The sequence below is a fragment of the Pteronotus mesoamericanus genome, unplaced genomic scaffold, assembly GCF_021234165.1.
Source record: "Pteronotus mesoamericanus isolate MK-2021 breed Mesoamerican mustached bat unplaced genomic scaffold, CSHL_Meso_final scaffold_118, whole genome shotgun sequence".
NCBI lineage: Eukaryota > Metazoa > Chordata > Mammalia > Chiroptera > Mormoopidae > Pteronotus > Pteronotus mesoamericanus.
In genome coordinates this window covers 2,746,806-2,760,470 of record NW_026555301.1, presented here as the reverse complement: position 1 = coordinate 2,760,470, position 13,665 = coordinate 2,746,806, and the positions used below count along the sequence as shown (strand labels likewise).

General features: G+C 50.5%; 1 protein-coding gene across 1 annotated transcript; it reads left to right on the top strand.

Moving 5' to 3' along the window:
• The first annotated feature begins 4,433 nt into the window (after positions 1-4,433).
• Positions 4,434-5,753, top strand: LOC129081745 (histone H1.10). Its single transcript, XM_054587423.1, has one exon. It carries the CDS (start codon positions 4,783-4,785, stop codon positions 5,395-5,397), a length of 615 nt encoding a protein of 204 aa, XP_054443398.1. The 5' UTR covers positions 4,434-4,782; the 3' UTR covers positions 5,398-5,753.
• The last annotated feature ends 7,912 nt before the right edge of the window (positions 5,754-13,665 follow it).

Sequence of the window (13,665 nt, the reverse complement as noted above, 5' to 3'; positions counted from 1 at the left end):
AGTGTTCCCCACCCCCATTCTCCTGGACTTCTGTCCAGGCTTTCAGAAACCTTCGCTGGTGGAGGTGCCTTTGTGAGCTCCTGTGCATATACCCCTTTCAGAGGTGACAACACTGAGGCCCACAGAGACACAGGAGCCCACTCAGAGACCACAGCTGTGCAATCCCAGTCCTGGACTTCTCACCATGCCCTGTAGACAAGTCCCCTGACACCTGGCCATCTGGAATATAGTCCTCCAGCCAGGCTATATTCTTGTGGATCCTCACTTTTCTCAAGGACATCTATCTCTGTTCAGAAGTCCAGAATCAGACTGTCAAAGCTGAAAGGGTCACTCAAACTCCACAGATCCAACCCTTTTTCACAAACTGGAACACAGGCTGGGTAGTATGGGTGGGAGTAGCGGGTCACAATGGAGTTTGTGCGAGAGCCAGGGTTCAAACTGAACCAGAGCCTAGACTCCCAGTCTACCCTCCTGTTGCTGCTGCTCAGGCAAATCTGTGTCATCCTCGGGCCCAAGAGCCGGTGCTGCTTGAGCCAGGCAAGATGTGCCAAAGGTTGAGGCCTGGCAGGGAGCAAGGCAGATCTTTGCTCTTAGAGAGCTCCCAGTACTCAAGTAAACAGGCAAAATAGGATCAGATATTAAGTGCTATAAAGAAAATCATGTAGGGTGATGACAGGAATTCTAGGCAGGTATTTTAACATGGCTGACTGTGGAAGCTGCTCTGCGGGGATATTTATGGATTGAGATTTGAATGAAAGGAGCCAGCCACACAGCAAGTGCAAAGGCCCTAAAGTGGGAGCCCCTGGGTATGTATGAGGAACAAGGCCTGTGTGGCTGAGTGCAGATTTATCCTAAGTTTGGTGAGAATTCACTGGAGGCTTTTTAGCAGAGGCAGAACACACAGGACTGGACTTCTGTTAACTACTCCCTCTGCTACTTTGTGGAGAGAACTAGAGAAGCCAGAGTGGGAGGGTGGAGAGCACAGTGGCTTGGAGAGAAGTGGTTGAATGTGGGGCCCATTTGGGGGTCACCTGAGGAAGGGTTAGGTGAGAGGGTAGAGGAAAAAAAGAAATCAGAGGGTATATGCTTTCTGGTTAGAACAGTTTGTGAAAGTTTGGTGAGGAACACGTTTGCAAGAGAAAATGAGTTGTTTTAACCACTAAGCAGAAGAGATGTAGAAATGGTGGTAGGCAGCTGGATGCCAGAGTCTACTGGTCAGAAGAAGGACAGAAATCAGGTCAGGGGACAGAAAGGGAGTGTCATTGTTTTATGGATGATATATGGAGTCCCAGCACTGGATTAGCTCACCTAGGCGGAAGAGTACCTTCCCTGAGCTTCCTCCAGGCTGGCCAGGTCCTGGCCATTTCCAGGTGCTCCTTTTTTTTCATATTTTGTCATTTATCACTGGCCACTTCAGGCCTTCCACTCATGGCTTCTTTAGAAGGATGGCAGGAGAGTTACCTACCTGGGAGTGTGGGACTTGAAAAGTATCCCTGAAGGCTGACAAGATGCCAGTCCTGGCCACTTAATTACCCCTTCCTCAAGGGTCGGTCTCCTCATCTGTGTAATGAGCCAGTGGAATGAAACCACATGGTCCCTGCCAGCTCCCAAATCCTGGAATTAGCCTCCTGAAGCCCTGATACACAGGCAGCAAACCCCATCTTAGCAAAAGCACCCCCTCCACTGGCAGGCCACAGGATCTATCAGGGCTGGCACAGACTCTGAGCAGTATCTTTTGTATCCTTCCCTATGACCTGGGCCACACTGCCTCCCTCCACTGATTTCTTCTCTTCTCCCTTTATGGCCAGGTCTCCCCCAGAGCTCCAGAAACTTCCCTCTGCCCCACAATGGCTGTACCCCCTCACTGACTAGAACCTGGAAATCTGGCTCACCTAGAGGAAGCCCCACCCCTTCTCCCCCTGACCCAGGTCAAATCAGATATTTTTTAAAGATTTTATTTATTTATTTTTAGAGAGGGGAAGAGAGGGAGAGAAACATCAATGTGTGATTGCATCTCACACACCCCCTGCTGGGGACCTGGCCTGCAACCCAGGCCTGTGCCCTACACTGGGAATTGAACCAGCAACCCTTTGGTTCACAGGCCGGCGCTCAATCCACTGAGCCACACCAGCCAGGGCCAAATCAGATTTTTTTTTTTTTAAAGGGAAATCTGAACTGCATTTTTATCTGAAATATTTTAAATCCTGGAAGTAATTTAGTTTTAAAAACAAAACAAACATTAGGTTTAATACCAGTCTCGTCAGCTCTGCTGAACATGTCTGCTCTGATGATCAATGCACTTTCGGAGTGGGCTGCACTGTTGACATACCAACCTTTCCTTCTTGAAACTCCCTCCTCCTTTCCTTTGGTGACACCAGCCATACTTGGTTTCTTCCTTCCTCTTTGAACACTCTTCCTCTAACACCAAAGGAGCAGCTTCCCTTGTCTACCATTCCCACATCCTCCCTTTCCCTCACCCAGCATGCTACTGCCACTAGTTCCAGATTCACATTTCCAGCTACGCTCTCTCTGGTGATGGTGGCACAAATGTCAGTCTGGGAGGTGGCCTTGCTGCCCACACTGGGATTTCATCACGGCCATTACCCTCTGTTCTCCCATTGACCCTAGCTCAAGCTCAAGCCCCTCTCATTCAGTTATCTGGCCACCTCTTCTCCACCTGGTTTCCTCAGGCCAGCTCTCTTCCAGGTGTCCCTGTTCCCATCCCATCTCTAGGCACTCTGGTCCACCCAGAGAGGATCACCGTGTACCTCCCCAGTGTGCCCTCTGTTCATTCTTGAAAGGCTCCTGCTCCTGGGCAGGGTTGTGGCATCTGCATCTTATCATTTCTCCCTCATCCTCCATGAATCGTAGATCCCAAACCCCAGCCAGCACATGCCTTGCATTTCAGAATGCAAGGTCTTTGCTCAAGCAGTTCAGTATCAGCAAAAACTCTTCCCACTCTCCAGTGCCACCTGGAGGGCCCAGCTCTATGGCAATTTCAGAAACCCTGGCAGATAGTTCCATTTAGGGCTTCCTCATTTCTGGGAGAGGGTATTGGCCTTCTTGGCAGATACCCGGGCTATTATCTTCTCCTATGGCGTGTACTCACTGTCCTGGGCAGCAGAAGCCCTTTCTTGGATCCATGCTCCAGAACCATGACCGCCCCTCAAAATAAAACCCCACGCAGTTCCACTTTTCCCAGCCTTTACCAGAGGCTTATTCACTAGCTCTTCCGAGGGCAAATGGGGCCTGTGCAAGCGCTATGAAAGGAATGAGAGGCGACAAGAGGGGACCACCATGCCCACTTAAAGTGATCAGCTGGGGCAGAGGGCCCTAAAATGCGCTCCTACCTTTTAGGGACCTCACAGCCTCCAACTCTTCGCACCCTGGAACCCCAATTCTCAAGCCTACTATCCACCTACCCCCTCATCTATGCTTGGGTCTCAGGGGACTGTTTCTTGTTTATGTCTCTGTCGTGGTCCCGAGCCGTAAAGTCACTTACTCCAAAGGTGTCAACTCATCTCCCGAGTGTCTCCCTGTGGTCTCAGCTTCCCCAAAGTGGAAGCTTCTTTGGCTTCAAGACTGACTCACGCGACTCCTTCGCACCCTCAATACTGGGCGCAGCAAAGCTCAGGTTCACCAGCCTTAGAGGAGGTCTTCGAGTGGTATCCGGAGGGCTCTCTCCAGGACCCACTCTGAATTTCCCTCCCCCAAAACGGGGGAGGGGTGTGGCAGGGAAATAAAAGCAACTCTCCCGCGGCCTTACACACCCCTAGTCTGCTCCACCCAGGATCCGCCATTTGGCTTGGGGAGGGGACTACCCACAAAATGGGGTACTTGGAGCATCAGAGGTAGGGGATGGGGATCGACAAGAAAATGTTCCCAGGGAGGCACTGCGTTTTAAGACCGTGGTTTCGCGGCTGGAGGCGGGCGGAGGCCCCCTTCGACGAAGTCCTAGCTCTTCGTGCCCCAGCACACAGTGCCCCAGCCGACCACGTGAGGGCGTACCCTGTGTTAGTTCAGACAAATAAAAGCTGGTCCTGCGGACAGGCCGGGGTTCCCTGGACGCGGTCAAGGATTAAGTGCCCGTGGCGCATTCTTGGCAGCTGGGCGGGAAGCTTAAAGCCGTGTGGCCTCTCCCTGGGCCTGCCCTATTCGTCTCTAAAGCGGGTCCCCCAGCCTCCTCTCGCGCTCTTCAGCCTAGGGTGCACCCATCCGTTCCCCAATGCCGGGCCATTTCCAGGAACAGACCGCCTCTTCACTGCCCCTGGGGCTTGGAATCTGCCCAGAGAGCACGGATGCGAGCGCAGCGAGGCCGGTGAAGCGCGGTACCGGAAGCCAGTGGCCGGGGAAGGGGCTCCAAAAAGCACAAGTTGGAGCTGGCTCCGGACCAGGCTGTTGTTGTTCTCAACGTGGTCCGCCGCAGAGCCATAAAAGGGAAGCGAGGCGCCCTCTTTCTCCGTAGAACGCAGCGTGCACGCCTGAGGTTCTCGGCAGAGAGTAGTGTTAGCAGTGGCGGCAGCTCCCTCACGCCGCTTTGCTGCGGCCCAGGCCCTACTCCAGGTTCTTCCTTCCTCTCCGGCTCAAGCCCGGCCCGGGACGCCCGCCGGCCCGGCCCCCGCCTCAGCCCTGCCGCCTGGCTCCAGGCCCGGCCGCGGTCGCTCCCGCCTGGAGCCGCCGCGTGCCCCCAGCCCCCCGGCCTCCCCTCGGCCCCTCGCTTTTCTCTTCCCGGCACGGCCACCGGGCTTCCGCGTCCGGCCCGCCACCAACCCGCTCGCCACTATGTCTGTGGAACTCGAGGAGGCTCTGCCGCTAACGACCACCGAGAGTACGGCCAAGAAGGTGACCAAGGTTAGTGGCTCGGCAGCTCTGTCCCCATCCAAGAAGAGGAAGAACAAGAAGAAAAACCAGCCGGGCAAGTACAGCCAGCTGGTGGTGGAGACCATTCGCAGGCTGGGCGAGCGCAACGGATCTTCGCTGGCAAAGATCTACACGGAGGCCAAGAAGGTGGCGTGGTTCGACCAACAGAATGGGCGCACCTACCTGAAGTATTCCATCAAGGCACTGGTGCAGAACGACACGCTCCTGCAGGTAAAGGGCACCGGCGCTAACGGTTCCTTTAAGCTCAACCGCAAGAAGGTCGAAGGCGGCTGCGAGCGACGCGGAGCCTCGGTGGCTACCGCGGTGCCGACCGCCGCCGTGCACAAGGCCAAGAAGGCGGCCCCCGGCGCTGCGGGTCCCCGGCGCTCTGACCAGAAGTCTGAGAAGCGGTCGCACAAGAAGGGCGCCGCCTCCAAGAAGCACAAAGGCGGCAATGCTAAGAAGGCGGCGGCTGGGGGCAAGGTGAAGAAGGCCGCAAAGCCCAGCGTCCCGAAAGTACCAAAAGGCCGCAAGTGAGCGCACCGATCTGCTGGTCGGGCGGGTGTTCCAGTCTTTTGTACCCCGAATGTATTGTAGTTTTTATACGGTTACCTGGGCCCGGGGCCCCTTCGTCCCTCCCATCTCCCGCCTGCAGTGGTAGTATTTTTTGTTGTTGTTTTTGTATGTTTGCTTTGGATTTTGAAACGACCCTGGCGACGCCCCCATTGGCTCTTCGCCCTTGGCAACGGCTGTCGCTATGGTTACCCACCCTTAGGCGCGAATGGCCGAAGGTACTGCTCCTCCCTTTCCAGCTCCCGACTCTCACAGCCTTTGGGTGCACGACGAACAATTGCGCGGTGCTGCGTGGCTTTTCCTTTCATCCCTTCGGCATTTGGGGGTACAATAAATTGTTTAAACCTTTGAACTGCTCTCATTTTCTTATGAGTGGACTAAGGATGGGCGCGGTTGGCGCGCGTCTTGGGTTAGATGGTGGGTCCCACGAGTCCTCTGCAAGTTAGGGGGGTGCTGGTACATCCCAGAAGGATGCTTGGGACCGACGTCCTGTGAGCACAGATGAAAAGATGCTGGAGATAGGCTGGTTCGGTTCCCGACAATGGCCTTTGGGATAGGGGAAGCGGTGTGTTTTTTCAGCCCCTCAGCTCTTAAAAGGACACACCAGGTGGGGCTTTTATGGAGATTAGTTATTCTGAATTCTGGGTTACTTAATGTTGCTATGACGGGGTAATGGAGATATAGAGGCCCAGGGCCCTCATTTACCACCCACAACTCGAAGTGCAGTCTGATCTTGTTCATTGGCTAATCTGGATCGCAGGCCAGGCAAAAGGGTTGCTGGGTAAATTGAGAATGACCCTCAGCCCTGAGACACTGGTGTCCAGCAAATGGAATTGTTCTAGAGTTAGGCAGTAGGCTGAGGCCTATTCTGACATGTTCCTATGAAAAATCAATCCTGTAAAACAGGTTTTAAACAACTCTAAAATTCAGGGCATGTTCTAGAACAGTGGGTAGTACATGTATGAAGTTGGGCAGGCTTGAGCTGGGGTTAGGTGAGATAGAGCTGGGATCTTTTGACTGCTTTCATAGACTACAGGTAGACGGGAAGGCAATAGACTAGGGGAAGGGTGGGTGCACCGCTGGAGAAGGGCCCCTGGCCTGCTTGTGTCCCTGACCTTGGCATGTTGGTCACTACCCTTCCCTGGTACACAAAGTAGGATCATAGGGCAGACCTCTCAGCCATGGACCACCCTGCAGACCCCACAAGGGCAAGTAGCCACACCACTGTCTTCAAGTCTGTTCATATTGCTCTGGAGGCTCCTGCCTACTGCTTCCTGCCTTTGGGAACTGCAGAGCCAGGTGCCAGTGTCTCACCTACCTTGTCCTGTGTTGGGCTGGGAGGAGACAACAGTGGGCAAAACCAGCACAGGTGCCTGCCCTGCCTGATCTTCCTGTTGCAGACATGCTGCTGAGCACATCTCTGCTCTCTAGGAAGAAGTTCAGAGTACAAGGTGGGATCCTGACCTGAGTGTGGAGATGTGACTGATGGTTACAGGAAGCACTGTCATTAGGGTACAGGAGATGTGGTGCTAGACTTGGCTGTGGCTGTTTTGGTTCTAGGGAACTGTGGGCATCCAGGAAAGAGTTGGAGACACTGAGAGAGTAGTGGGCCAGGGCTGACAGCTCCATCCACCCTGCCAGCCCATGTCCTAGCCATTTGTGGATCAGTAACAGCATCATCTACTTTTCAGTTTTGATGGGGATTGGGAGGCAGGCAATGTGTTTTGTGTCCTGCTAGGCTATTGTGCTAGTCTAGGGCCTGTCCCATCCATACTGGCTGCAGGACCAATGAGTAGGACAGCAGCTAGAGGCCTCAGCCTACCCAGGATTCTGGGGCATGGTGCTCCTGATAAGTTAAATGTGATCCCTCAGATTCTATTCCCTAAACCAGAAACCCAGCCTAGGTGCCTCCTGGGCTCACTCCAATTGTCCAACTTGGAATCTGGGTCTGGGGTCTGGTACTTGGCTTTCTAACCAACTCCCAGGTGGCTCTAAGGTTCAGAGAGGGTTGAGAAGATCTACTACAGGGGCCTGACACTTGGATTGCATACTGCTCCTTCCTGCCTAGCAATTCACACTGAGCTTCATCGCTTTCTTGGAGCCTTACTTAACCAAAGCCCCCCACCCTGCTCACTGTCTCCTGTGAGGACATCCCATGAGCACTAGGGTACCCCAGATGTCCTTCAGATCATACTTATTCCTCACTGCCTTTTCATATTTCCCATCAAATTTCTCCCCTTGCTGCTCGTACCTCCTTGCTCTCCCAGTGACCTCCCTCTTCGATGATGTGGCACTCCTCTGTCCTGTCTCCACCTCTCTGTTCCTTTGATGGCTTGGGCCCCTGGCTTGCCGTCTACTCTACCCTAAGGGCTGCCTCCTCCAGGAGCACTCAGTGGACCAGCCCTTAGGGCCGGTCTCCCACTCTTGATAATAACACTTTAATTTTTCTCTGGAGACCTAATTTACTCTACTCTCAGCCCACATGGTTCTGAGAGTCTGATGCTTTTAGTCCTGGGGATGTTTGCATGACCCAGACATGCAGTGAATAAAGGTTGTCAGTTCAGTTTGCCACAATGACTGGGTCAGAAATGAGTTCTTGACCCCAGTGGGTTCACTGAGAGTCAGTCCTAGGACTTTTCCTGGAACTACTGAGAGTGTTCTTTTCCCTGGGATCACTAAGGGTAGGGACGTGGGGCCAGAGTTGACAGTGGCCATCTTTATCAACACATAGGGAGAGCCCACCTAAAAAAGGATCCAAGACAGAGAACATTAGAACTGAAAAACAGAGAGAAGCCTGAGAATCTGAATGGAACCTCTAGATCCAGCTGTGCCTGAGGCTAGTTTAGACCTGTGCCATGTGAGCTGATACATTGTTTTTTAAATAAGATAGTTTGAATTGAGTTTTTGTCATTTACAATCTGTCTTATTCCTTTAACTCACTTTATCCTCCCAGGCTCACATCCTGGACTTTTCATCCCTGCAAATTTCTCTTCCCTCAAAACCCCTCTTAAGTGTCCCACTCTGTACCCACAGGTCCCTCCCCTCCTCTCTTTGCAGCTTGCTCACTTCAGCGTAGCTGTACCATTGTGGGTGGATCCCGCATCTCTGACATGCACCCTAAGTTGAAAGACGGATGGCCATAATCAGCCCCATGTGAACATTCAGTGTGTGATAGGCACTTTGAGGAAGGCTGCACAGGCCTCATCTTAGCCTCATGACAGCCCCAGTGAGGAGGAGTTCAAAAATTCATCTTACTGGTGTGGGTGCTGAGACTGGGAGGCTTATTTTCTGCCTTGACACCACACTTACCTCCTGTATAGAGCTGGGGAGTCCAGGATACACCATTTACTTACTGTGTCTGTTGGATTTGGCTTTACAGAGCCTCAATTCCAGATGAACATTAAAGGCACACTATATAGCAAGGCCCAGAAGGAGGGCCTCGTGGGGGAGGTGACTCCAGTGCAGTGAGGAGGCAAAGGACAAGATATGCAGCAATGGCTCAGGCTGGTGCCCCTCTCAGCATCCACTGATCAGGCGGCGGGACTAATGGGACTAGGTCCTGTAGGCTTAGGTCAATGTTCTGGGCTTGGCTCCACCATGGTCTTTTGGTCTGGGGAAAGACTGTTCTCCCCAAGCTTCAGTTTCTTCATCTATAAGTCGAGCCAAGAAAGATTTCTTTTACTCATCTGCTAACCAAGGAGGTCTGAACACACTGCCTCTGGCCAAGGTCTCCAGGTTTTCGTGCCTCCAACCCTCGCATACCCATGGGTGCAGTGCTCTCTTCCTGCTACCCCACCTCCCTGTGAACGTCCTAAGAATCTCAGGTCTACTTTCTGGGTCCCTAGATCCAACTTCTTGGCTGGAGGACAGTTCCGCCAGTACTGGAAAGGTCCCTTCCCAGGCTGTGCAGCCTCAGCAATTCATCCAATTGACTGCTATGGACCCACCTAGCTGAAACTGTTCCTCTACCATGGCAGGGCTTAGTGCTGAGCACAAGACTTGTTGGAAGGTCTGAGTACTCAGCACAAGGGTACTGACATCTTGGCGTCCCAGGTATCAGACCTTGGATGATGTGGCCAGAGGCAGCTCCACCAGTCTTGAGGCAGCAACTGCTGTTGGGACCACATGCACTTGAAAAATGAAGGCAGTGACACTTGCAGACCTATCAGACTTGCTGCCTGTTCTGGAAGAGCTTAGCCATATGCTGGAGGATGACAATAAATCAGGAACATCTGGGTACAGACATTCCAGGCTGGAGTAGCACTAGCACAGGCCCCAGGATTGAAAAAAGCTCCTGAGTTTGGGGAATGGTGAAAGCATTGAGTCAACTGATAGACCACCAGGCATCACCAGGCAGGAATAGTTAGTAGAGCTTCAGATTCCCATATCAGCTGGAGTTCAATGAAGAAGCAGAACCAGAAGGGATATAAGCATATATACACCTATATAATATTTGATTGCTACAGGGAATTGGCCTGCACACTTGTGGGACTGGATAAGCAATTTCTGTAAGGCTGAATCTCTGTGATTCAGTCAGGTGCTCAGTCAGGAGGTGAAGATCATGAGCAGGCTGAAACTCACTAACACAAGCTGGAACCCTAGGATGGACTAGTACCTGTGACTGTTATTGCTGTCTCTGACCTTGCTGATGAGAGTATTCTGCAGAAGCTGAGGCCCTTCATCACAGAGCTAACCATGCACACACTTGGTTGAGGAGTGAAAAAAACTGAAGGCCTAGGTGCTGCTTCACAACAAGAAGGTACATCAGCAGATCAGCAACCCAAATGGTTGCTTCCTTCCAAACCTGGTAAGTATCTGCCTTGTAGCCCACACTAACAAGAAACATAAAGTTAGGGAGTTCTGGGAAATACAGTTCAGCCTAGACCAGTTGACAAAGCCATCACAGTTCCCCGTTATAAAATGAGTCTGTGTGTGATGAGGGTGAGAAGAGACTAGATCAGGGTCTCAAATGCAGAGGTGCAATGGTACCAGGCCAGACAGGGCAGTCTGGCCATCTGGAGGACACAGACTCCACCTGAATTGGGGCAGTAACTATCCAGTCATGCTGATTGTTGCCAGGCAGCATGTGGCTTAGTACATCAAGAGCTTCCCATTTTTTTCAGACTGAGTCAGAAGCACCTCATGAAATGTTTTTAAGTCCCCTCTCCAGAGACAAGGAGAGAGGCTTGGGCCATTTAGAAAGGCATAGGTAGTATGCCTTAGCATAGCAGTGGTCCTACATGAGGCTCAGTCATCTGAAGTACCTCTCAGAATTTTTTATATGGAAATCATAAACTTTTTTTTGTGTGTGAAACCTCCCACTTTTAAAATGTGGGCTTTAAAAAAGAAATACTCTATTTCACACCTATTAGGATGGCTACTATAAAAAAAAAAAAAAGAACAAAAAATTGTTGGTAAGGATGTGGAAAAAAATTGTTGGTAAGTCAGAAACCTTGTCCACTGCTGGTAGGAACCTAAGATGGTACACCTGTGGAAAACATTATGGTGGTTTCTCAAAAAATTAAACATAGAATTACCATATGATCCAGCAATTCCACTTCTAGGTATACACCCAAAAGAATTAAAGAGGGTCTCAAAGAGTTATCTGTTCACTTATGTTCATAACAGCATTACTCACAATAGCCAAAAGGTAGAAGTACCCCAAGTGTCCAAAGAGGAATGGATGGATAACCACAGTGTGGTCTATCCTTACAATGGAATATTATTCAGCCTTAAAAAGGAAGGAAATTTGTCATGGCCAGGTAGCTCAGCTGACTGGAATGTCATCCCATACACCAAAAGTTTGTGGATCCAATTCCCAGACAATGCATACATCTAGTTTGCAGGTTCGATCCCCATTCAGGGTATATAGGGGAGGCAAATGATCAGTATTTCTCTCTCACATTGTTGTTTCTCTCTCTCTTCCCCTGCTTTCCTCTCTCTCTCTCTCTCTCTCTCTCTCTCTCTCTCTCTCTCTCTCAAAAAATCAATGAAAACATATCCTGGGGTGAAGATTTAGGGAAAAAAAAAAAAAAAGGAAGGAAATTTGACATAAGCTTTGACATGGATGAATCCTGAGAACAATATGCTAACTGAAATAAGCCAGACACAAAAAGACAAATAATGTATGATGCACTTACATGAAATACATAATCAAATTCATAGAGCTATAAAGTCAAATGGTTGCCAGGGCTGGAGATAGGGAGAAATAGGGAGCTGGTGTTTAATGGGTAAAGTTTCAGTTATGCAAGATGAAAAAGTTCTGGAGATTGGTTGCACAACAATGTGAATATACTTAACACTATTGAACTGTATATTTAAAAATGGTTAAGATTGCACTGCCCTGGGGAAGGGCTGGGGCCTGTGGCCACCACTCATGGACCCCTTGGAGGGACCCCAGCCTTCCCTTGGGTTGGTGTAGGTGCTTTGGTGGGATTACTCTGGCCAGAGCAGGAGCCCTCCCATGTTCCCATGCACGCTCACTCGCTCCAGGTTGTCTGGATCTTACCGTAGAAGCGTGGACAGGTGGCCGGTCATGTTAGAGCCTAGCTCCTCAGAGCCCCCATCTGCATGTGCTTTCACTCCCTCAGCTACAAGGGTCAGATATGACATCAAAATCAACAACCTCTACTTTTTTCTTTTGTATTTTGATAAACACTGAAGAAGCTGGAGCTTTTAAACTTTATCTTGGGGGGAAATCTCAGTACTGGTTTATCTGGTATCATGGAACCTCTTACTGCTTTCAATTCACAATTAGTAACCAACCGTTTTTGTATATTTGTTTTCATTTTGACAAACAAGCACTGTAATTATAGCTATTAGAATAAAATCTCTTAACTATTAAAAAAATAAAAATAAAAATGGTTAAGATGATAAAGTTTGTTATGTGTATTTTTCCACAGTTAAGAATAAATGCTTTGTGGGCCAAACATAATCATGTGTGAGTTGAATGTGGCCTGCAGTCTCCCCTTTGAGATCACTCATCTTTTTTTTTTTTTTTTTTTTTAGATTTATTTATTTTAGACAGAGGGGAAGAGAAGGAGAGAGGGAGAGAAACATCAATGTGTGGTTGCCTCTCGCACACCCCGTAATGGGGACCTGGCCCATAACCCAGGCATGTGACCTGACTGGGAACTGAACTGGCGACCCTTTGGTTCACATGCTGGCACTCAATCAACTGAGCCACACCAGCCAGGATTCAACTTGATCTTCTATGAAGGCCTTTCTGGCTGCTTCACAAGAAGCCCTGGATAGTGTTCTTCTGAAGGAGACTGAGACAAAGAAAGCCATAAAGTAAGAGCTGTAGACCTGGCTTTCTGGTCCTGATGTTTTGTACTAAGGACAACCTCCTCTCCCTTGCACAATGCACCCTGCACATATGTACTTCCAGAGGCCCTTTTTCTCACCTACCTTATCTTGCCTCTCTTCCAGCTCCCGTCTTTCTTGTGGCTACCTCCATTAGGGGCTAGGAGTGTGGCATCAGGGCTGCCCTTTAGAACTTTTTGTGTTATTTAGCTTGATCGTCCAACCCCATTCACTGATGTCCCCAGCTCCTCTAAAGAGTCCTCTAGCTTCTGTCTCCCGCTGGGAGTTTTGCCCATAGAGCCTATAGCATGCCTCTCCTCTCTGGAGTCCTGGAACATCAAGGGGATTTTCAATCCATCTCTACATGGGGGACACTATCCAACAAGCATGTTCTTCTGGGTTCCTGGGAGTTCAACTGTGAGCACCCACTCTCCTGATTTAGAGATAGGAAAACAAAGGACTTGCTCAGTTTTGCATGCACTGGGAACCCTTCCCTACAGCCTAAACCAAAGCTCCTTTCCCCAAGGAAGGAGGTTCCACCTTTCCCTTCACTTGCTCCTTGCTCTGATTGAGAGGATGGAGGGTGTACAGACCCAGGTGGGTAGGAGTCTGAGGCCACCAATTACTATCTGTGGTACCCATTGCCCACCTGCCCTCTGGGCTTCCCCAGCACCAAGCAGGATATTGTCCAAACTAAGCTTAAATACTCCTCCCAAACCATGAGTTCCTTGGATTTGTCCTTAACGTACCTAAGCCAAACTGTGTGGCTTTGTTCAAACACCTCCCTTGCCTGGTTCTGTTCTGCCTCTGTACAAGGTGGGATTGGGCTTTAGGCACACAAGCTTTGCACCAGATGTATCCAGAAGTGCTGCAGACAGGAGTGGAGGGCAGATACCTGTCTATTAAGATCTGGACTGCTGGGGTGCT